The 23,835-nt window shown below is 39.5% G+C and overlaps 1 protein-coding gene across 2 annotated transcripts; it reads left to right on the top strand.

The window, feature by feature from the left end:
• The first annotated feature begins 1,832 nt into the window (after positions 1 to 1,832).
• Positions 1,833 to 21,358, top strand: lonrf2 (LON peptidase N-terminal domain and ring finger 2). Of its 2 annotated transcripts, none has more exons than XM_083522320.1 (13): positions 1,833 to 3,369; positions 7,511 to 7,629; positions 11,497 to 11,619; positions 11,835 to 11,966; positions 12,832 to 13,024; positions 14,406 to 14,508; positions 15,529 to 15,643; positions 17,953 to 18,074; positions 18,385 to 18,543; positions 18,663 to 18,825; positions 18,933 to 19,082; positions 19,640 to 20,646; positions 20,805 to 21,358. In XM_083522320.1, the coding sequence occupies exons 1-12, from the start codon at positions 2,670 to 2,672 to the stop codon at positions 19,796 to 19,798; spliced, it is 2,238 nt and encodes a 745-aa protein (XP_083378446.1). In that variant the 5' UTR covers positions 1,833 to 2,669; the 3' UTR covers positions 19,799 to 20,646; positions 20,805 to 21,358. The 2 variants fall into 2 exon arrangements, with proteins under 2 accessions (XP_083378446.1, XP_083378445.1); XM_083522319.1 differs by having other exon boundaries at positions 11,802 to 11,966.
• The last annotated feature ends 2,477 nt before the right edge of the window (positions 21,359 to 23,835 follow it).

Below are 23,835 nucleotides of genomic sequence, written 5' to 3'. Positions count from 1 at the left end.
TTGTATTATACTGCATCCAAAGAGATTCTATGCAATTGTGTGCCTCCAGCTGTAACAATTTGGAAAAGAAGCACATATAGCAGGAAAGGTCAAGTGACCTTATACTTTTGCCTATATATATATATATATATATATATATATATATATATATATATATATATATATATATATATATATATATATATATATATATATATATATATAGTCTTTTTTCTTTTTTTCTTTATTTATTGTGGAACATTCAGAAAATCTAACAATTACGAATAATTTATGAGAAACAGTTCATGTTATCTGTGTCCTCATCAGCATCTTTATGCTTTTACTGATTTCTGACAAACTGCTGATACTGACGACTTCTTACATGATAAGCCTCCAAATAAGTCAAGCATTTAACACAAAATACCACTATAGAAATCGTAATATAATAAAACTGTTGTCAATGCTGCTGTTATTATGAAGAAATTTACCAATCAGAATCGAGAATTCAACAGTGCTTTAAGTACAATGGTACAGATTTGTTAGTAATGAGATTTTTTTGTTCTTGTTGTTCTTATGACTAGATACAGGTGTAGTGGTTTAAATAGTAAAATGCTGAATATGCATTTGGTGCGTTACAGAAGAAGCTGATGGTCTCTGGTACTCACTTCGTATAAATAATTAATGGGTTAATGGCATTTGAATGGACATTAAAGAAAACATTAAAGTCATCTGCTCTTATAGAACCACAATATATGAAAGTTATTAATAAAGCAATCATTAAATCTCATTGTAAATGAGATCCTACTATTTTTTTTTTATAGTTTTTTTTTATATTTCTAGTCAGTGAATTAGATCATTTCCTGGTTCTTTGACTGGCATGTCCTTGGCTGCCAGAGTTATGTGACAGACCTAATAGGAAGACAGTTATATGACCGACCTACTTTAACATGGAACTGCTCTCAAAGGTAAAATATAAGTCCAGAAAATAATAAGACTAATCTAACAAGTAATAAATGGTTCTAAGAAGCATAAAAAAAAGCAATGTTTATAAAAAAGATAAAACCAAAAAAATAATTGTAATCAATTTATAGTTATTTCTGATGTTGAGGAATGTTAAGGTTAACACGTATCAACCGTTCCCTCACCATCCCAGGTCTCATTTATATAAAAATATATGTATATTTTTTTAGTTTTCTCTATAACACATCACCAGTACCACCTTATCAACAACTACTAAACGTGTTTTTAAACTCCATTTAGTGCCACACCAGCCCCATGCTTTTCTTGACTAAATATAAATTCCCAGTCGTAGGCAATATCAAATTATATCTCTTAAACAACATGCTGTCTGTGGTGGGGATTCTTCTAGAGCATTTCGTACCTTTCTGTTTAGAATAATCATGCCAGGTTATGTAAAGACAGGATTGCATGACAGACCGTATTATGGAAGCAGGGTTATGTGACAGATCTAATAGGACGACGGTTATGTGACGGACCTACTTTTGGAACCGGTTCTAAGGAGGAACTGCTTCCTGTGAACATGTATCAATAGAAATGAAGTAAAAATAGATAAAGTATGAAGGAAAAGAGAGGCTCTGTGGGGAAGGTTTTATGGGTTACACTCTGTTCAGTCTGAAGCATTGTACAGGTTGTTACATTGCTATGCATTTAAAAAGGCTGTTATATAAAAACTTATAAAAACACATGTATACATAACTTTTTGGGGGGAGGGGGTGATTGACAGGGCAATCTGAGGTGGTGTAGGGTAGTCAACACTAGTTGTGTTATCTCCTACTTTAAGGTTACACAACCCGTGTGTGTCATTATATAAGTGAGCTACATAATGTGCCAATGGGAGGAGGCTTTGGAGGTCACGTGTGGTGTAGTGGGCGGGGCTATAGCGAGGTGTTTATTGTTATGTAGCTGGGTGGATGGAGCGCTTCTTCTCCCGGTTTACTGATCTTCATCTTTTGTTTTTATTATAAAACTGGTGACGATGATGATGATGCTGATTATGTAGCTAAGGCGTGTCATGCTGGATGAAATGGACTCCTCGGACTGGGTTTGGAGGGGCTTTCAGAATGGAAAGGCGACGCGTCGGAAAGCGGGGAGAGGAGACGAAAGCGCGAGCGCGCAGGGTCGTGCGGAGGACAGCCGTGACCGGAGGAGCGCGTGCTTTCTAGGGGGACCGCGGGACGCACCGATTAGATCGTCGGCGTCGCCGTTGCGTGTCGCTCGCGCCTGAAACGTGACCGCGATCCACCGGTTTAACGCTTTTGTCTCGTCTGGCCAGTGTGTGTGTGTGTGTGTGTGTGTGTTGAACCACAAGACCACGTTCCTGTTCTCACCCCCCCAATCAAGATCAATGGTTCTACAAGTGGCGTCCCGTGTAGCGCAGACCCCGGTGTGTGTGTTTGGAAAGAGAAACAGTGTGAGCTAGGGAGATCTGGATTGTGAAACATTTACGTAATTAATAGGCGATTAAAGAAGGAGGGAGTGCGCGTGCGATCCGGTTAATGACCTCACGATTCATTAGGGCGTTTGAATTACACTTGTGACGTCACTCTGCCCTGGACAGCATGAGGGAGGTAGCGTTCGGAATCGTCACCAAATAAAACCTGGGACTTGGACTCGATCGGTTTTGTTTATTATTGATTCCCGTGTTCAAATAATAGAAACATTCAGTAAGAATGGACACCGGGATTCAGAGTTCTGCGGAGCATTTCGGGCGCGAGCCCAGCTCCCCGGGTGTGTGCGCGGAAATGCTGGAAGTGGCTGAAGAGGCATGCCGCGCCGGGGATTACGAGCTGGCCGTCGAGATCTATTCGTCCCAGCTGTCCGAGCTCCACAAGCCCGACCGGGGACTTTGTCTCCGCAAAGCGGACGCTCTGGCCCGCGCCGGGCGGATCGCCGAGTCTCTGGACTCGTACTGCGTCGCCGCGGACCTGCAGCGGCTCCGAGCGGAGGAACTGCGGCCGCTGGTCGAGAGCATCGCGCGCTCGCTCCGCACCAAGGAGCCCCCGCAGCCGGTGGCCGCCACCTGCTTCGACCGGGACGAGCTCGACGACGGCGTGCACGCGCTCGATATGTTCTCGTGCCGAATCTGCCGGGGTCTTCTGTCCGAGCCCACCACGCTCGTGTGCGGCCACACGTACTGCAAACGGTGCTTGGAGGACACCGTGGTCCACGAGTGCAAATCGTGCCGCGCCAGTCTGAGCGGATCAGGGTGCACCATTGGCCTCCGGGCCAACGTGATCCTCAGCGGCCTGCTCGACAAGTGGTTCGAGGCGGAGAGTAAATGCAGGAGGTTCTGGCTCGAGGGGGAGAACTTGTGGAAGAAACAAGAGCTGCAGGGTGCCCTGGAGAAGTATAACCAAGCTGTGGAAATAGGTAAGGGATTTCAGTGATTGATGATGTACACGTGTGTGTGTGTGTGTGTGTGTGTGTGTGTGTGTGTGTGTGTGTGTGTGTGTGTGTGTGTGTGAAAACCTGCAGCATGTATTGCTTGACCTACTTCTCCTGGTAACAGTTATAAAACATCTAGAAGAGCTTTTAGGACATTTTTCTAAAAATAACTTGTGCCCTCAAATTTACCAGACTAGATCACACAGCATCCAGTCCTTCATGATGCCCCTTTGTTATAGCTCATGTGTTATGTTATGCATCATCCACCTGTTGAATTGACTTTATTTCAGGAGCAGACTGTGGCTTTGCAAATCATCCATTGCCCTATAATGCACAAGGAGACATTAAATAAGTGTTTGACTATTAAATAAAAACCAGTAGCAGACACTTACAGGAAGGGTCCAGACAGAAGGTAGTAATTATAGTAGCGAGTAATTAAAGGATTAATATGAACTACAGATATGTACTCCTAGGAAATAGCCTGCACTGAGCCTGTCTTCATACGTGGGTCAAAGACGGAAAGGTTCTTCATGCATTTATTTAAAAAAAACTTATATATATTAGAGAACGTTCCGAAAGGAAGAAAGCGAGAGATCATAGATTTTATAGATAGATATATAATGATAAAACTTGCAAAATCGAAAATGAATCGAAATAGTATCGGAAGGCAAATCTTTTTTTTTTTTTTCTAAATTATAAATTCACTGTAATTATTGCATTTAAATGAATCATTGCTTATGATTTTTTTCTTGATCTTTTGAATTTCTGTTGATTGCATTTGATGCATATTAAACCCCCTTTTTTTTTTCTTTTTTTTTAATTATATTTTGAAAACCCTTTCAGCATCCAACCCATACAGACTCATCTAATTTTAGCTTTAATTATGCAGTGTCAGGAGAATTCAAGTGTCAGGATCGTGTTGATGTCCCATGACTTGATTCTTAATAAAAAGTAAACGAGGTCGTATAGGTGCTTCTTTTAAATCATGATTTGAAGGGGGTCAGTGCAATGCTGGGGTTAGCAGAGAAATCTGCTTTCTATTCAGCACGCCTGCATCCTGTTTCTGTCTGCTATCTGCTAATGCCTGACCTAATTCAGCCCATCAGGCCCTATATTCTGACCCGTTTGTGTAAGGGAGATGGGTGGAAAGAGACGAGAACTCTCATGCAGTTTGAGTAATGGTAAATACACAGGAAAAAATATGTGACTAGCATTTCCAGCAATGTAAGTCTGGATGGTTTTTTTTGTTAAATACAGATCAGATGCTTTTAATTGTCTCCAGGGCCCCTATTAGACAGATCTGTATCTATACTTAATATACTTAATTTTTCAGGGAATTGAATAGAACAAAAATAATGACTGTGAAATGTACCGAAGAAAATAAACATCGGTCTATATTCAGCCACATCGCTACAGAACAAGAACACGGCGATCTCTAAAATATGTTTTTCTGGCTCACGTAAAGCGTCCTCTCGCTCGTCATGCTTTCCAAGCGAACGTTTCCGCCAGTGAAGCTGCTTTTAAAGATAGACAGTCTGAAATTCTGTCAACATGAAGTATTTGATTATGCACCTTTTCTGATGGGCCTAGTCAAAGTGGTTAAGCAATCGGAAAACCGTCTTTAGTCAAAATGTTTAGTTTAAAGTCTGATTACTTTAACTCGCTTGAAATGAGTTTTATAAGCTCACTAGAACAATCAGGATTTCAATATAATTATAAATTCCCCCTAAAAGAAAACCTGGGAAATGTTCACATTGAAAAAAACAAAACTAAAAAACCAACGATGCTGCAGATATCTTTCATATCCTTACGTCTATAGAGAATCAGGGCTTTCCTGCTTGGCTGTCAATCAATTCAGAGATCTCTACTGAAGTTCCTTCGAAATTACAGACTATACCCAAGTGTGGTATTGTGCAGCTTGGGACTTAGCCTTTCTGTTCTTCCTGCTATCGTTTCCTCTTTTCACTAAAGGAGCGTGTAGGCGTTCATATTGGCGTGTTCGCCTCATCTAATCTCTCAACATGCGGACGAAGGCGGCCAGTGAGTAAACACATAAGCTCAATTGACACTCGGCGCTGGAAAGCAGCCCGACTGTGGGATTCGCAAATTTTTGAACATGACAGCTTAGCTTTAAAAGCAACCGGTCATGTGCCTAGTCACAGGTTTGCACATTAGTTACGCTTCAACCGGGCGTTCGAGGAAAATGCAACGAGTAAACAATGGTGGGGGGATTTGTATCTTTTGTTTTAGAAAAATCTAGAAAAAGTGACGGACATCGATAGATAGCGAATGAAACGTCATATTTTGGGAACTTGAGAATTGATCTGGTTCCTGTTAGGATGCGCTACATTTCTGAAGTACATTTTGATCCAAGAAGCTGAACGGTTTAAATCAGTTCTTAATATATTGTTTGCTCTCCGTTCATTGTAGTAGCGCAGAGTACAATTTCGGCTTTATTGAGGGAGAAAGAGGCTCTAGAGGGAACATTGTGTTTTTGGTATATCTGGTATAAAACAGGGTTCAACTCTAAACAAGCTTATGTTACATAAGGCCGGGGTCTTATCATGAGCTGTTTGATCTAACTTTACCCTGATACCATATTAAAACCTGATGCTTAGATAAGATGTTCTCACACCGGCCAACCCTGTTTTTTTTGGGAATGTGTAATGACAGTGAGGTTCTGAAGTAGTAAACAGGTCCTTGTGGTGAAGCATTAGTGAGCTACAGTATCTTACAAAAGTGAGTACACTCCTCTCATTTCAGCAACCATTTTAGTGTTTCTTCTCCAGAGACAATACTATAGAAATGAAACTTAGAAATATTTCAGACTAGTCAATGTGCAGCTTGTATAGCAGTACAGATTTACTGCCCTCTAAAAATAACTTGACATACAGCCATTATTGTCTAAAAAGCTGCCAACAAATGTGAGCGAACATGTTAAAACTGTGTCCAAAGTGTCAATATTTTGTGAGCACCACTGAATTCACCAGAGCTGCACAGGTTGTTGCTGGGATCCTCTTCCTTTTCCTCCATAATGACATCGCTATTATCGTTATTATGTTAGAAAACTGGCGTTTGGCCCAGTTTCTGAGGGGAGGGAATCATACTCTGCTTCAGAATTCCACAGTACATGTTGGAATCCATGTTTCTTTCAATGAACCACAGCTCTTCAGTACCAGCAGCACTCATGCAGCCTCAGACCATGATGCTACCACCACCATGCTTGACCATAAGCAAGACACAGTTTTATCTAGTTTATAGGTCTCATCAGCCCACAGGACATAGTTCCAGTAATTCATGCTCTCGGACAGGTTGTTTTCAGTGAACTGTTTGCAAGCTTTGTCTGTTTTCTGAAGCAACTTCTGCTCCTGACGCACAGCACAAGGACTTAACTTTTTTGATGGACCCTTGCAAGGTCTGTTCCAAGTGAAACCCGTCTTTGAAAACCTCTGTATGACCCTGGCCACTGCACTGTAACTCAGTTTCAGGGTGTTTCCGATCTTCTTATAGCCGAGGAGAGAGCAACAATTCAAATTCTCTAATCCTCAGAGAGTCTTTGCCATGAGGTGCCATGTTGAACATGTGTTCAGTAACAAGTGGTCAGTATGAGAGAATTGTACTCAAAGCACCACATTTTAACTGTTTTAATACAAGATACACAAATTGGTATGGTCCATACAAAAAAAAACTAAACATGAAAAATAGGACTTGTAGCTTTCCATGGTATTGTCCCTTGAAAATATATACAAAAATGATTGATTGAAATGTGAGGGGTGTTTTTACTTTTTGCTCACTTTTTGTGAGACACTGTATATGCTGGGATTATTTTCTGTATATGGATGAAATGTGCCAGGTGTTCAGATGAGCGATTCCAACTGGTGACGAAAGAAAAGGAAAAAACAAGAATAAATGAACGGAAAAACAACGAGGGCAGACGCTTCTGGACATATGTGTTGCTTACTCTGTGGCATATTTACAAATTCCTGAATAATAAAAACCTCTAAATCCAAACACTCTAAGCCTAAAAGGCACCAGATAGTCAAGCGTAAACTGTAATAAAGGTAACATGTAACTGATGTGTCCTTTATGATTGTAAAACCGATTTTCTTCCTCTTTTCTTCCACAGCGTCCTCTATCGCTAGGTTGCTAGCACAGCGGGCTGAGCTGAACATGGACATGAAGAACTTTAACCAAGCGATCCATGATGCAGATAGTGTGTGTCGGCTTCTACCAACTTCACCAAAGGTAAGAATATAGACGAGGATTGAAGAGTTGAAAAAAACTCCTCCGCCAAGATTGCGTGCATGTGTTGGTCATTTTCCTGTGACCTCTTGAGCTCCCGTTCAGTTGCCTGCCACATTCAAAGATCAAGTGTTCTTCAGTCAGACTAAAGCCAAGTGCACACTGTGAGTTTGGCCACGAGTTGGTCGTACGCGACAAATTTCGAAAATTCCAAAAGATTCCTATAATCCTAGGCTAAAATCTGTAGCCTTTGATGGTTGGTTTTAAGGGTTCACCGACAGCATGTTAATGGGGGTTTGGATGGTTTTTGTCCTCCGATCAAATTCTGCCAGTTTCAGATTTCCGAAACGTTCCTGCAGTGTGACATCTGCAACGAACGTCAAACCGAGAACCAATAGGAGCGCTGAACCCGATGACGCAATCAGCGCAACAACTTTAAACCACCTCAGGGAAAATGTGGAAACGAGTCAGGTGGACATTACCGCAAGAAGAGTAACTTATTGAGGAGTTATGAAGGGAAAAGTGGAAAAGTTTAAAGAGGATTTCATTGTTAAGGCATTTCTTAAACAAAAATTAACGCCACAGGTCGTTTTTGCTTGCTGCAAGTTACCATCTGTGAGATGACGTGGGTCTGAACGCATTGTACACTTGGGTATAGTCTGTAATTTTGAGGGAACTTAAGTAGAGATCTCAGAATTGATTGACAGCCAAGCAGGAAAGCCCTGATTTTCTCTAGACGTCACGGCTCGATGACGTATAAACTCAGACGAGTCTTTTTCTTGTGTGCACAGTGTGAGCCCGACGTAAGCCTACTTAGAAAGAATTAACAGTCGTTTTTCATCCCAACTGAACTACTTCATGTGTTCTTGTTCTCTCTCTATAGTACCTGATTGCACATTGTTATAACCTTACAGCAAAATCATAGAACTGGATTTTAGCTTATTACAAATGAAACGCATGTGATGTATAGGATGATGTGAAAAACGGTTTATAAATACGTGTTAAAGCAAATTGAATGTATTCGCTAAGAAACCACAATGACGGAAATTGTATTAATTTGCAAACAAAGAAAGAACTGCAAAGTAAATGAAAATTAGCACTCAATTCTCCTATAACAGCACATTATTTCTGGCTGAGTATATAAGAATAATAATACTAAATTATAATATAGTTGATGAATATATTTGACCGATGTTTGGCTACACGACTGGACAAAATGTGAACGGTGCAGTCACGTGTTCTGGAAAGGCATTTGGCTAGATTTTCGAGCATCGCTGTGGAGATTTGTGTTCAATCCACTGTACCAGTATTGGTGCGATCAGCCTGGGGTGCAGTCAGCATTCCATCCTGAGTTCATCTGCACAATCTCTACAATCCATTCAAGGTTTTTTTTATTAGTCTTTGCTTTCATTAGTCGCCATGTCTTTGCTTGCTTTGTGCGCGGAAACGTTGTCACGCTAGAACAGCTTCAGCTCTCTTCGTTCCAGTGAAAGGAATTTCAAATGCAACAGCATACAAGGTCTTTACAGTGGTGTGTTTCCAAGTTTGTGGTAACAGTTTGAGAAAGAGCCACATATGGGTGTGTAGTTCAGGTGTCAATATATGGTAGGTCATATAGTGTACACACTTGTCTGTCACATTGCCAGGTCGAGCATTGTCCTGTTGATTTGTATTTCACTTCAATTCATTTAAAACATTCTTGGAGAGACCCTGCTCAATCCAAGGGCATGTGGAATGAGTGGAAGAGGCAAGGCTTTCAAGATGGCAAATAATTTTTCAGAACATTTGCCCAGATCATTCCAGCTGACCCACAAACTTTTTTACTGGGGAGAAATGATGTGCCCCAATGCCCTTTTTAAAAATGTTTGTATTTTTTCTAGCAAATTGCATAAAAGACAGCTTACTAATACAGTCTCCACTGTAAGTATTGGAACATCAGGGCTTTCTTTTTTACTGTACACTAATGGGTTGGAGCTCAAAAGACGATAAATCAGAATTTGAGCTTTCATTTCCTGATCTAAGACCCCAATATCTTCTGCGCAAGAACTGGACTTGCTGTTCCAATATTTTCGAATGATACTGTATAATATGCACTATATCAGGGGTGCCCAATATTTCCAATGTGTGCAATCCAAAAAAGAATTTTAGACGTTCATCTATCCTATTCGTCTATGGCATTTGTTACTTGATTGACGTACGGGGAGGCCAGTCTGAGCTCTCTTCTCTTCTAACGCACAAGATAAGTGGCTCCACTTATTTATGTGAGGCAGCCTTTACTCCCAAATGGAGATTATTAAATCCAAATCCCATTTCATTGGGCTGTGCAACCATGGCTGACTCCTTTTAGTGCAAGCCATCAGTTCAGGGTAGTGACCATAATTGTGTAAGGGTTCCTGCAAGGTATGCCAACATATATATCATCTATAGAATCTAGAAAGTATACTCGGGGTGTGTATATATACTGTTCTTCCCAAAACTGCTACCACAAGGGTGGAGGCACTCAGTTGTATAGGATGTATTTGGATGCAATGTTTTTCCTTCACTTTGAACTTTTAGACCCAAACCTATTCCAGAACGACAATGCCTTTATGCACAAAGCCAGCTCCATGAAGAAGGTTTACATAGGATGGCGTCTTATGATCAGGCGTCCACATACGTTTTGTCAATAAAGTGTAATCTGATGAAAGAATGCTGCAGGATTTTGTGTCTGTGTAATAAACATGGCACAAGCCAAATGAGCACACAAAGCACAAGGCAACTGATGCGGCAGGGTATGGTTTTAAATCTGTATTTCTGAATATGCAAATAAGATATGGCTCTTTCTTGCACCCTGTGCTGTAGTAGTAATGGTAGTAGTTGAAAAGGTGGCTGTAAATCTGCTAGTATCATAATAATCCTAGTTTAGACTGTGACATTTTGCTTGATATAAAAATAGCCTATTTGGTGCTCGACTGTATGATCCTTTAATATTTGTGTACTTTAAAGTGTGACCAGTAAACAAACATAAAAAAGATTTAACCATAAAAAAAATATACAGGAATTATATTGCTGAATAAACTACGTTTTTCTTTTTACACAGTAAAAGAACCGAATGGAATTGCTGATTGCTGTAATTTGGCCCAAATGATGTTTTTTTTTTTTTTTTTTTATCAGTTTGCAATGCACTGATCATTTTGTTGTCAAACTAATCTACATTAGATTTCACGTTCTTCCGGTGCGGCTGGGAATTCTTTTACTCCCAGTGTGCTAAATATTCAAGTAAAACATTGTCAAATGGGCAGCGAACCCACTCAGGTGACTTTAGTCATATAACCAGTCATTATATTCAATTCTTTTTCATTGCCCTTTAATTCTTTGAAAGCTAAATAAAGTTCAAATTGACTAGATACCAATTTTATCCTTTATAACATTCAGATCCCCGGTCAGGGAACCAACCAGCCACTCTTAGTGCCGGTCCCAAGCCCGGATACATGGGTAGGGTTGCGTTAGGAAGGGCATCCAGCGTAAAAACATGTGCCAAATCAAACATGCGGATGATTCGAGAAACCGAAAGAAAGTTTTATTACCTGAACTTGTTCAAGATATTTATTTTTTTTTTTTTTTTTTTATAAGTATGAAATAATTCACAGAGTTTAATTTTACTTTATAGCCCTCTACAAGGTGATTCACCCGCAAGGCAAACATTGACTGACTGACTCGTTAAAATTTGTGTTTATATAAACAAATGTATAGTTTTCTATAGAGTACAATCGTAAGAAATGCACAAGAGAATTTCACAATTCATAAGAAATTCTTTTGTACAAAAGCTTTGAAATGAAACAAAGAATACAGGCATTATTTTGATTTTGTTAAATTATTTTTTGCCCCCAGGCCTACTACCTTCGAGCCAAAACGCTTTGCTGTGCAGGCCGCAGAGAAGAGGCATTACAGGAGTATTTTATTTGTGTAGCACTCAAGCCAGACTGGACATGTGTTAAATCTGAGGCACAGAAGGTAAGCTTGATCTTAAATTGTTTCTATTGTCCCCCTTAACATTACTCCTTGCAGGTTGTAGTTTGTAATCTCATGCTGTTAAAAATGTTGTTTCTTCTCAGTGAAAAAAACATGGTCTTGGGTAATGGTGCACTTTTTTTCAGAGAACTGTTCCTAACGTCCTGCTTCTGTATTTTCTGCAGATCTTGAGCGAGATGTTTTCGTCTATCTTTCAGAACGACGGTCTGGTCACTCGCCTTCATCCGCTTCAAACCACAAGCTCATCCCCTCGCATTAAACCTTCATCACTCCTCAGCTCTCTTCACTTTCCTCTGATGAGGGACAGAGCAAGAGCTGGCTGCTCCAAAGTGCGTATACACACAGACACACTTTGAATTCATGTCAGTAACACATGATGGTGCACAGTGAAGAGCAAAAGCTTGTAAAGTAAAGTGAAGCAAATTAATGATGATAAGGAAATGAGGAAGGAAAGGCTCGAGTCTGTCCGTAATTTGTCAGAAAACCTTCAGTGCTTACCTTGTTACCTTGAATCCTGACACTTTTGTGGTAGAAAGCGTAAATGAACGCCTCTGTTACAAAGCATTTGCACTGGAGACTCCATCCAAAAAGACCTAACATCTCCTCAAAGTAAAATGAACTGTATCAGTAACCACACCTTCTTTTTTCCCCAATCCATGTGTGCACCCGATTCCAACCAGATGAGGACAGATTCCCTTTTGAGTCTGGTTCCTCTAAAAGTTCCTTCCTCATTTCCATCCCAGAGTTTTTCCTTGTCACAGTTACCACTGGCTTGCTCTTTAAGGATACACTTAAAACTATAAGGCACAAATATTCATAGATCTCTTTATATCTGCAAAGCTGCTTCGGGACAATAATCATTGTTAAATGCGCTATACAAATAAATATGAATTTAATAGAACCATAAAACACCTTCTGTAAGTTGTTACTATGGAAACAACACCAGCAGAAAGTGTTCATGTCACTGGTAGCAAATGAATGAAACCCTTTTGACCAATCAGAATGTTCAAGTAGCATAAATGGTGAAAAGGTGTATGTTAGGATGGTAATAATTTGAACTGCATGTGCATCTACATGTCACTCCATATTTGGTCTCAATGTTTGCACTTTTTGTATAGTTACATAAAGATAAAAAAAAAATCAATTTCCTCAGCATAGTGACACTCAACCGGTGTACGTGTTTTCTCCTCACAGGATCCTGCGCTCAGTAGTAATAAAGCTTGTGAAAGGTCAAGCTCCTCGTCCTCAAATCAGCCAGAGAGCAGCAGAGACGAACCCAAAAGCCTGGCAGCTGTGCTCTCCTCTTTCCCTGTAGCTCCTAGTGTTAAGAGAAAGTGCTTGGATGATGACAGTGCCTTTGTGCCTCCCAGCAAGATTCTCAAAGCAGGTATGTGCTGAAAAATACAGTTGTGACATTTTACTAAATGTTGGACTGTACAGTTTTAGTTAGGAACTCTCGATGTCCTGAACGTGAGCTAGACGTTGATAGAATGTTCCTGTGCAATAAAAAAAAAAGTAGCCAATTTTCCTCAGATTAGAATTAGTTATTTTTTTTTATTATTTGTCACTTTCTTTTAACTCCTGCTTCTCTTTTCTTTCATTCATTCACATGTTTTTTGACACGTGCAATGTGTACAGATACATTTTGTACCTTTTAACTACTTCCTGCACACGTTGTGTAACTGTACCTAGTGTTATATAGTTAAGGAACACATTTTTCGCATAGTTTTCGAATGACGTAGCGCTCTGTCCTAGAACATTCCGTCCTACAAAAGCGTTATTCAAAACATTATCGCGTGGATTATTCCGACTAGAATTACCGGATCGAATGTCTTTGTTGCTCTTATTGCTGATCGCATGACTGCTTGTGCATTCTGCCATGCTTTTCTGCTCACCATGGCTGTAAAAAGTAGGTATTTTCACAACCTTTCTTGTTTGCCTCAACTTATTTGAATATTCTCCTCTGACCTCTCGCTTATGAACGAGGGGTTACGTCTTACAAATGAGCAGCTCACTGCCTATTATTCACACCATTCTGTGTGGCAGATGAAGGCATTTATAAAGCAGTAATTAGGAAAAAGGCAAAATAGACGCCCCAAAATGTGCGTCAAAATATTAGAGATCACCCGATAGTGGATTTTACCGATAGCTAGGTCGGATCATACTTGCTGATAACTGATAAATCATCCTATAGTTTTTAAAATGGATACTGAATTTATTTTTTTTAAACACTATTTCATGTAAAGTAGTAGAACTTTTTTACAAAAATAAAGAAAAAACTGTACTGAATCAAAGAAAATGTGCTAAATAAATATTGTGCTATAAATTATAAAATTGATAAATTAGAAATAATAAACATAATCTAGTTCTCTCCATGCATCGCGCACTCTCCATGCAGCCCGTAGTCTCGTGATTAATCAGCAAAACAGATGAAAATATCAACCTCGGATAAAGAGGTGTCAAAGTTTTAACAGATGTAGTACATTTTTTCTTTCACCAGTTTCAAAAAAATCTCAGTTTTGTGGTTCTGATGTCAAACACTTGTTTTCTTCAAACGCAATATGAGTAAATAAGCTTCGTGAAATGGTTATATAGATATTGTGTGTGTGTAAAAAAATAGATGGAGGAGTGAAGGGATTTATTTATAAATTTTTTTTGAAGTAAAAAATATTTTTATTATGCATTGATTATTAATCATGCAAACAGATAGTATTCACCATACCTACCAATCATATTCAATGGTTTCTCTTTCCATCGTTTTCTCTTAGATCCATCCAGCTCCTCACAGACAACTCCTGTTCCACACGGGGCGAGGATAGTGCCGTCTCATCTTTTGGACAGTGCAGACATGGAATGCTCTCTGTGCATGAGGTAACCTCTTCAAATTTGATACATTATTGTTTATGTCGTTTTGTCTTTTGAGTGTAAGACTGTATTTGTATCAGTTCTTGTATCTATGTACTTGTGAGTTTGTCTTTGTCTGTATCTGTTTTTTGTGTCTTTGTCTCTTTGCCCTTGTGTCGTCTTCTTTGTTTATTGCGTGCACCCACACACGTACACGCTGTCGCACTTTAAATAGTGGGAGATGGGAACAGTGTGTCCCTGAGAGTCCATTAAAGAGCACTGACGTTTGCTGATCATGCAGCAGCTCTCAGTCAATGTCTCTGTCAGCCAGCAGCTTCATTATATTTAAAGAAAAGAGCTTTATCCTGTGCACAACGTGCTCAGTGCACAAAAACACGCCGCTAGGTTTCACTCGACAAACGCGCAAATATATTTGTAAAGCGTTTCTACATCTCTTTGGGCATATCCGTTACAACGGTGAGCCATTGGGGGTGTCGGGCTTCGGTTGTACCGGAAAGCGAAGAGAATCGGATTGCGATGATCAGATTAGAGTTTTTAACTGTCAGGGTGCCATTTTTATCTGAAGGCTGCGATGGCATACACACTACAAAAATTATCCTCCTAACGGTGTGTTCTGCAGAATGAGCGTCATAGATGGGATGTGCAGGTTGGCTCCACGTGTCTGAGCAAGCACGTGTTCACTGGTTGGTAGTTGTCGGGCGTTCGGTAAGAGCTGAATGGTGGGTGGGAATTGGCAGGCTGAGAGAAATACACACAGGTGTGTGTGTGTGTGTGTGTGGGGGGAACCTGAAAACAATCACTTCAGTAATACAATCCGCGAAGCCACAACGCAATGTCCGAATGCTCCACGTGACAACGTTTTGCGGAAGATTTTCTGGAACGGAATGTTCTCAGACGGAGCACGATGTCATTCGAAAACTATGCCACAAACGTGTTCTTTCAGCTAATTATAAACACTAGGTACAGTTACACAACACAAGGTGATTAAAGGTAATCGAGTGCACTCTCTGTCCTCCGGTTTACTAGGTTGTTCTACGAGCCTGTCACCACTCCCTGTGGACACACCTTCTGTCTCAAGTGTTTGGAACGCTGCCTGGATCATAACCCCAACTGCCCTCTATGCAAAGAGAACCTTTCAGAGGTACTGATGTCTTCATACATGTGGGTTCCTCATTGTACATGTGTCCTGTAGCAATGCGTTTGATGAACAAGGAAGTTGGCTTAAAAGTACACCAGATCGGACAGTGAACAGAACGTTCAGTATATTGAAATGTGTGTGTTTATTTCCTCCCCACTTTCCGTATCTTTTCCCTACTTTTTAGTTCGAAGGTTTTCTCTCGTTATGCTATCGAATATGCTATTTTATTAATTGCACAACGTGTTGTATACACTAAGGTGTTGTAACGAATTTTAATGGTTTCCAGTTGTTGTTTAAGACAACTGTCAGTAATGTTTACTATACTGCAGCTATAGCAACCGGTCTTCATTCGGAATTTAGGATTAGCAGCAAATGGGAACTTGAACCAAATCTCCCTCATAAAGCTGGAGGTATAAAGAGGATTTAGATATGATTTATGATTGAGTTTTGATTTATGTTCCACTTCCAGTTGTAATTCAAATCACAGGGTTATAGAACTGCATTATTGTTTCTATAGTAACAACTCGTTCTCAAAAGAATCTCTAAACACCAAAAGAAAAAAAAAAAAAAAAAAAAAAAGGCTGGTGAGCTGCTATAATGCAAGTGATAATAAGAACCAAGTGTTTTTGGATTTTCTACAACTTTAAATATAATTATTAGTGATTTTGTTAATGAAAGTCCTGTGGTATAAGGGAAATAAAACACTTTTTTTTTTTTGTCTGGTAGTAGGTACCTTTTTGTTGATTGTTGCTAACGGCAGACTGTGTAAACTCTGGGTTGCCAAACACCACCAACCTGACCAGTTTTGAGTGGAACGTGGAGTTACTTATACACTTTGTATAGAGGGTTTAAGGGACAGAAATATGGTGAAATGCGAGGTCTCTCTAGGGGAGCATGCAACTCGGCTAGGACTCGAATTTAGTCTTTGCTAGATTTATTATGCGTTTAAACACCTCAGTACATCCTGTACCAATAGTAATTTCTCATCCTGAAGCTAAAATCTGTTTTATAAGGTAGCTCATTATTTTTCAAAACACCACAGTAGTATGCCAAATGCACTTCTGGGTCCATCCAAGACCTATTCTGCAAATCTTCCTAAAAGTGAATCAATGTAATATTTTACAAAATTGATTCTCTCTCAAATAGACCTAGAAAGCAAGCGTGTTAGTAAATAATCGTGTTACTGATCATTTTACTGTCAGTTTTACATCAGTACTGGGTAGGTTCAGGTAGACCCATCGGATAGTTTGTGGTCCATTTTACCAATCAAATATTCTGTATGGGGTTCACAAGTAGCCATGCTCAGACCGCTAATAGTTTCATTATGCAAGTTATTGGCTTATCTTGGTTTCAGAATTATTAGATGTGATGCACACTTGGAACGATGTGTTGAGGTGCTACATACTTGTTTACTGTGTAAAAGGTAAAACATGAAACAGTAGGCACGTTTACATGCAGCATTGTGATAGGTTTAAAAGTCCAATCCGAATGAAAATGCTCCATATTAAACACCTCAATCGGAAAAATGCCCAAACCAAGTGGAATTGTAATGGTTCAAGAGGGGTGGGATAAACCTTTCTATAAACTGAAGTAAATAAAAGATTCTGCCATGTAAACGCTTTAAACCGATTGTATACAAACCTTTTTATTTCTTTTTTTTTTAACGGATTGATTTGCCATAAAACGTTTTTTTCGCACAGCTTTCGAGTTTGTATAAAAAACATCCGCGAAGCGCATTATCAGCAGAATTAGATTTCTGACAGTCTCTTCTTCTGGGCCGTATGTCCTTCTACCAGTCCACAAAGTGTGAATGACTGCCAACTCGTACAAAAGTTTCTATTCCAGGTCACTAAATTCCAGCAATACAACCCACTCCCACCAGTCCTTACTATGGACCTTCTTCCACACGCTTCTGCTTTTCAGAGGTGGGATGGGTAGTATTGAAAAGCTCCTTAGAGCATAGTTTTCTGCACCCGTCTTTTCCTCATACTTTCTAGCAGCAGTATGTCTACAAATTCACTCTGTTGCTTGATTTAAGAGCAACACTTACATCAAAAATAGCACGCGTAAGAAATAATGGAACTCCATGTTGACAGGAATAAAAAGTGCCAAACAGGACTACAGGCTTATGTGCGCATGTCACAAAGCACCAGTGCATGTAAACACCATATCGGATTAGATAACGTCTCTTGTAAACAGTACAACAAATCTTTCAGTCAGAATGATAAACTCAATGATAAAAAAGCCTAAATGTAAATGTGGTTACTGTGGATCGACTGATTAAATGCTGATTGTTTTGGTTGTAATTGCAGTTTCTGGCCACAAGAGGGTATAAGAAGACCTTCCTGATGGAGGAAGTCATTCACCGCTACCTGCGCGAAGAGCTGGAGGAGAGGAGGAGAGTGCACGAGGAAGAAATGAAAGAACTGTCAAAGTGAGTCCAAACCTTCTTCTAACGTGTTATATACGTCCACATGTAGGCAGCAAGGAGGTTTTCTTATGTCGGGTGTCGTGTCTATGAATGCCTTTATTTTCCAGAGCACTGATATGTTTAAGTTCACTAATAAAAACGACAGAGCCGTCCTTGTTTTGCCAATATACTTTGTTCCAGCTTATTAAACCAAGCTCAGTTCCAATAAAAGCTGCATGTGAGCCGTAAGACTGTTCTTGCCTGAAGTCCCGAGTGTGACTTTATTGGTGTGTCATGCTACAATAATCTTTTATATTACACTCTTTCACTCCAGCTTGAACCAGGAAGTTCCTATCTTTGTGTGCACCATGGCATTTCCCACAATCCCTTGCCCGCTGCATGTATTCGAGCCACGCTACAGGCTGATGATCCGCAGGGCCATGGAGACTGGAACCAAGCAGTTCGGCATGTGCATTTCAGACGAGCTGAAAGGGTAAGTGGTGCCAAGGCGAAAATTTTCGTCTTGTCGTTTGTCACTTTTGATATACAACGACGACACAGGACTGCACGAAACACTCAAAACGGTCAAGTAAATTTTGTTTCGTTTGTCAGGTTTGCCGATTACGGTTGCATGCTGGAGGTGAGAGGCGTGAAGTTCTTCCCTGACGGACGCTCTGTGGTCGATACAATCGGCATGTCTCGCTTTAGAGTGCTCAGCCATGGCCAGAGAGACGGATACAACACAGCCAAGATAGAATATTTGGAGGATAAAAAGGTGTGTGTGAAAAAGGTGTTTTGAAGGTTTTTGTGTTGGTGAATGAGAAAGAGAGGAAAATCCCAAGCCTTCCTTCCATCCTGACGTGTGTATGTGTGTAACTCCAGGTGGAAGGAGAGGAATTGACCGAGCTTCTGAAGCTGCATGACTCCGTGTACGATCAGGCCACAGCCTGGTTCACGTCTCTGAAAGACAACATGAAGAGCCAGATCCTTAGTCACTTCGGTCACCTGCCTGCCAAAACCCCTGAGCCACAGGTAAAACTGCATTCTGGGATTTTAAGACTTTTATTCCAATGTTTTTTTGTTTTGTTTTAAAAAAAAAAAGGACAACACATTCTTTTATCTACAAGGACTGTTACAAAGCTCTGACCCTGGAGTCGTCTTTCATAAGTGTTATATGAATGTCATATTGAAGACGATACATTAAATATGTCATCTCTTCATACCCACCTCGATTGTGCCAAAGGAATAGCCACCGATGCTGGCATGGCATTAAGCAATTAGCAAACAATTAGTTTTAGATTATGTTTTTCCCTCTTCATATTGGTTACATTGGCTAGTGTGAAAGCACACTTATGTTTCAGGCTGCAAAATTTATATTGGGTTTCTGTTGCTTATTAAAATATCGTAGTACTAATTATACTTAAAAATCATGTGTTAATCTGGTTTCTAGTTAACAGTATTCAAAAACCGTCAACAAGCACTTTATTAGATATTTGGGGGGGAAAATGGTATTTATTTGTCTGCATGTCTGAATCCAACCTTCTGAATGATGTAGGAACGACTGATTTGATTTGTGTTGATGTTTTTAGAGAAACCCCAGCGGGCCGGCATGGTGCTGGTGGCTGCTGGCTGTGCTGCCTCTCGAGAACAAAGCTCAGCTCACCATCCTCGCCATGACCTCACTAAAAGACCGACTCATCGCCATCCGCAGAGTGCTCATCTTCGTCAGCCGGAAGCGCCCCCGATGACCACGGTCTTCCTCGATCAGCACTGTCATAGTCATTATTGCTTCAGGAGCCACAAAGACAAAGGTAGCGGGCCACTGAAGAAGCTTGTCGAGTCTCATCATCTCTTCCGCGTACAGTCCGTGTTCATTTACAAAAGAAAAACTGAATGATTGACTGTAGCTAAAGAAAAAACCGAAAGAGGAAGCCCTGTGCTGATAACCGAATGCTGTGAACATGCCACTTCTGCTTTGTGCCTCGTACATGTTTAAGGCCGACCAAATGCATCTCATGGGCTTCCGGTATTTTTTTTTTTTATTACTGGTCCACTGGCCTGCTTGTGGTTCACACATCATGTAAAAGTTAAGCCTACACACCTTTTTGATTTATTACCTCTTTTAAAAATAGGTCCCTCAAAACCACAAAGTCTTCATTATGTTACCACCGCACATGATGCACGAAGGTGAAGATTTATTACAGCTTTGCTTGATCCCGGTTTAGAAAGAAAGAAATGTGAAAGGGAAAAATGTCAATTCTGTACTTGTGCCAGCGTGTCATTTGCTGTCACTGGTAATTGCTCAATTGTTTGTGTTCCAAACATGTTTCTGTTAATATACTTCAGCTCAGTAATTTGATCAAGAACACCAAAATGACACATTTCACAACCACCGACTGAACATATCTCAAATCTTTCTCGTTAAGGAAAAGGTCCGAGTTTGTCAACACGTTGTCAAAATGGCCACCATTCTCCTGCACAGTCACATTGTCGAAAAAAAAATATAAATAAAAATCCATTTACAAGTGCTGATTATGAAAATACAAACAACAGTCAAGTCAACTCATAGAACAGATATGACAGAATGAATCCCCAAGCCAACACACACACACACACACACACAGATCAGTAGACTGAAGTGAATTTGACCTCATAACGAGAGACAGACTGATTTTCCTGTTCTAATTCCTTAATGTTTAGCAGGATTCTTGGTTCTAAGCGGGTTATAAATGTAGGGGTAGGTGGGGTGCTGAGTGGATGGAATTGACATCTCCCCCCCCCCCCCCCCCCCTTCCTGTTCTCTTGTATTTCACTTCAGGAAAGCCTGTAGATTTAATAAAAGGTGAATGGTTTTCCAATAATGCAATTGGCATAAATTGTACTGAAATGTAATGTGATGTGTTACTGAAAAGCTTTAACTTTGATCTCTGATTGATTTATCAACTATATTTCGTTTACATTTTGCTTTTGTATGTCGTTCAGGCCAATTCAAGTTGCTGATTAAACAAAAAATATACTGTGATTTTCCCCAGAATGACTATTGCACAAGTATCACATAATAAGAAAACGCTGGTCATTCAGGTTCGGAAAATTGACTGTATCGATAATGCGGATGATTCCAGGTACTTTACAGCGTTAAATATAGAGTGTATTCGGCTTTAAATACGGATCATCTTTCACAAACATTCCCCTGAACCTTTTCTTATTGCATACGGTAGATGCACTGTGATGAAGTTAGCTTTATATGCATTTGGTCATTTGGGAGACGACCGAACCAGGAGCTGCCGGTGTCACTTCAGGATTCATGATTCGGTGATGAATAAAAAATGAACCACAAAGCATTGCACAACATAATGTCCTGTTTCCACAGAAAAATTATTGTAGCTCATATCATTCATTTTGAAGTTAAAGTCAGAACAGACCGTCTCTTTTACTTTCTTTCTCAGGTTGCAAAAAAGAGTCTTTAATTCCTCATTTTTAATGGATTCAGCGTTGGTCCCTGATCCAAAAAAAAAAAAAAAAAAAAAGAAGAAGAAGAAAATATCGAGTCCACTACTTTTACCTTGTAATTTCTATGCACCTTTAACTAATGTTTCTGTGCAGTGAGCCGTTTGTGCAACTTTACCTGTTGATGAAGGTTTGCGATCATGTGTGTACAGACAAATCCGAGGCCTTGGACTGACCATTTATTTTATTTTATTCCTTTACGTTTTCCACTGTGACTGATTTCTTCCTTTTTTTGTGTGTGTGTGTGTGATGTGCAAGACTCTGTTTGTGTAGCTCCTCTTTTCTCTTGTAGCATCTCCTCCCGGTTACTGCAAAAATGCTGCATTTTTATGTCGATTTGTACGTTCTGATGAAATTAAACTTATTTTATATTTTACATCAAAATCAGCCTGTGTTTGAAATCTTTTGTTTTCATGCCGTGCTTTTTTTTTTTTTTTTTACTTTTTTACCTTTTTTTTTTTTTTTTTCTTTCTTTTTACATTTTACCATGGCAACCTAAAGATGGTTTTGGTTTTTGCTACTAAACTAGACATGTACAGTTTTAAAGGTATAACTACATCTAACATAATATAACTTTGAATTATGAATAAATCAAAAGGAAATTGACTGAAATGGATTTATCTGAATGATTTGTTGCATTATTGTGGCAAGACACATAGTTTATGGTGTGTTTCTTCTAAAATATGCTAGAAAACAATGTAGCCTACATAGACAATGTACTGGGTACGAGTTTGTATTGTGACGTACCAAAAAAAACGTTATCAGGGAAAAATATATAAATTCTTCAATTAATAAAAGTGCAACTATGTGTTGTTCGATTCAAAAGACATCAACCTCAAATCACATACTGCTTTGAAATAAATATTTGTGCCTCTTATCAAGGATCAGGGAACTAGAGAATTAGCTACGGCTAACCGAAACAGCTTTACCATCTAAAATGTTCGCTAGTGTGCTAATAATACAAACTCATTCAATCCTAATAAACTGATCCAGTGTTCTGTATTGTTGAAAGATTTATGATCACACTCTTGATGTCACCCAAATGAGGATGGGTTCCCCTTTTGAGTCTGGTTTCTCTCAAGGTTTCTTCCTCATAACATCTAAGGGAGTTTTTCCTTGCCGCGGTTGCCACGGCTGTTCATCAGGGATAAATACACACAATTCACTTTGACTGTTGATTTCTGTAAAGCTATTTTGAGACAATGTCTGTTGTGAAAAGCGCTCTAGAAAGGACGACTTGATTCTATACAACCCACTAAAAGAGCACAATGGCTAGTAGCTAACCGTATAAACTACTTGTATGCTAATAGTTTGGTGGTCACATTACAACCTGTTTTAATAAATGCATAACTGTGAAAGCCATAATATCTTACTGTTTATGACTGTTTTAATTTATAATGTGGGTTTTTTCATTTTTATATCGTTTGTGTTAAGTTTCGGCAGCAGTTTCTATGAACTCCAGGAAAGTGCTTTAGCTCACACTCATTTTGTGATTATGGAAATGGAAAGATTCAAGATAAAAAGTTCAAGAATGAATTAAAGGTCATTATCTTCTAGTGTTATGCTAATTAGTTAGTTCCATATCTGGATACCACATTGGTGATTTAGCATAATAGCTAATTACCACATTTACTAACTGGCCTTTTTTTTTTTATGTTGCTAATAATGCTAGCTAGGAGGTAAACCATGTTTGTTAAAAGTCTAGCTGCGTAGGTAATCAGTTATAGTCGTAGCTTGGTGGTAAACCAGTTCATTTGTACAATAGCTACATAGCTGAATTGACATGTGGAAGAACAGAATCAATGCAATTGTACTTTTTTCAATCATTAATTGATATTTAGGCATATATTTTTAGCACATTAATATGAGAAGCTAAAGAACAACTAAAGGGACAGTAATGCCACTGAAAGACAAATAGGAAATAGAGGTAAAGTTGCTCATGCTAATGTTTGATATTGGCTGAAAGAAAGAAAGAAAGAAAGAAAGAAAGAAAGAAAGAAAGAAAGAAAGAAAGATAGGTGGGTGGATGGTTGGATGGATGGGTGGATAAAATGATTGATGAATTGTGTGGATGGATGGATAGATGGATGGATGAATTGTGTGGCAGTGACAATGATACTGGTATTGTGAGAGTGAATGTGAATTTGGGGAATATTTTTTTAGCGTTTGTCAAACCAACATAATTACATGGGAGGAAATGTCGCTGTGTGCCTTTTAGATTTATATCCTGCCTCATGTTGCCATGTTTTTATTTCCTACTAAACTAAAACTGGGATGC

This window comes from Silurus aristotelis (genome assembly GCF_946808225.1).
Source record: "Silurus aristotelis genome assembly, chromosome: 20".
In the NCBI taxonomy this organism is placed as follows: Eukaryota; Metazoa; Chordata; class Actinopteri; order Siluriformes; family Siluridae; genus Silurus; species Silurus aristotelis.
Note: the sequence above shows the minus strand (reverse complement) of the source record. Positions and strands in the feature narration are given on the sequence as shown.

Excerpts from the sequence above, each read along its gene's own strand:
- lonrf2 (XM_083522319.1), top strand. The coding sequence starts at position 2,670 with ATGGACACCGGGATTCAGAGTTCTGCGGAGCATTTCGGGCGCGAGCCC. Across the intron at positions 7,630-11,496 it reads TTCTACCAACTTCACCAAAG|GCCTACTACCTTCGAGCCAA; the intron begins GTAAGAATATAG and ends TTTTGCCCCCAG. Across the intron at positions 15,644-17,952 it reads GCAAAGAGAACCTTTCAGAG|TTTCTGGCCACAAGAGGGTA; the intron begins GTACTGATGTCT and ends TTGTAATTGCAG.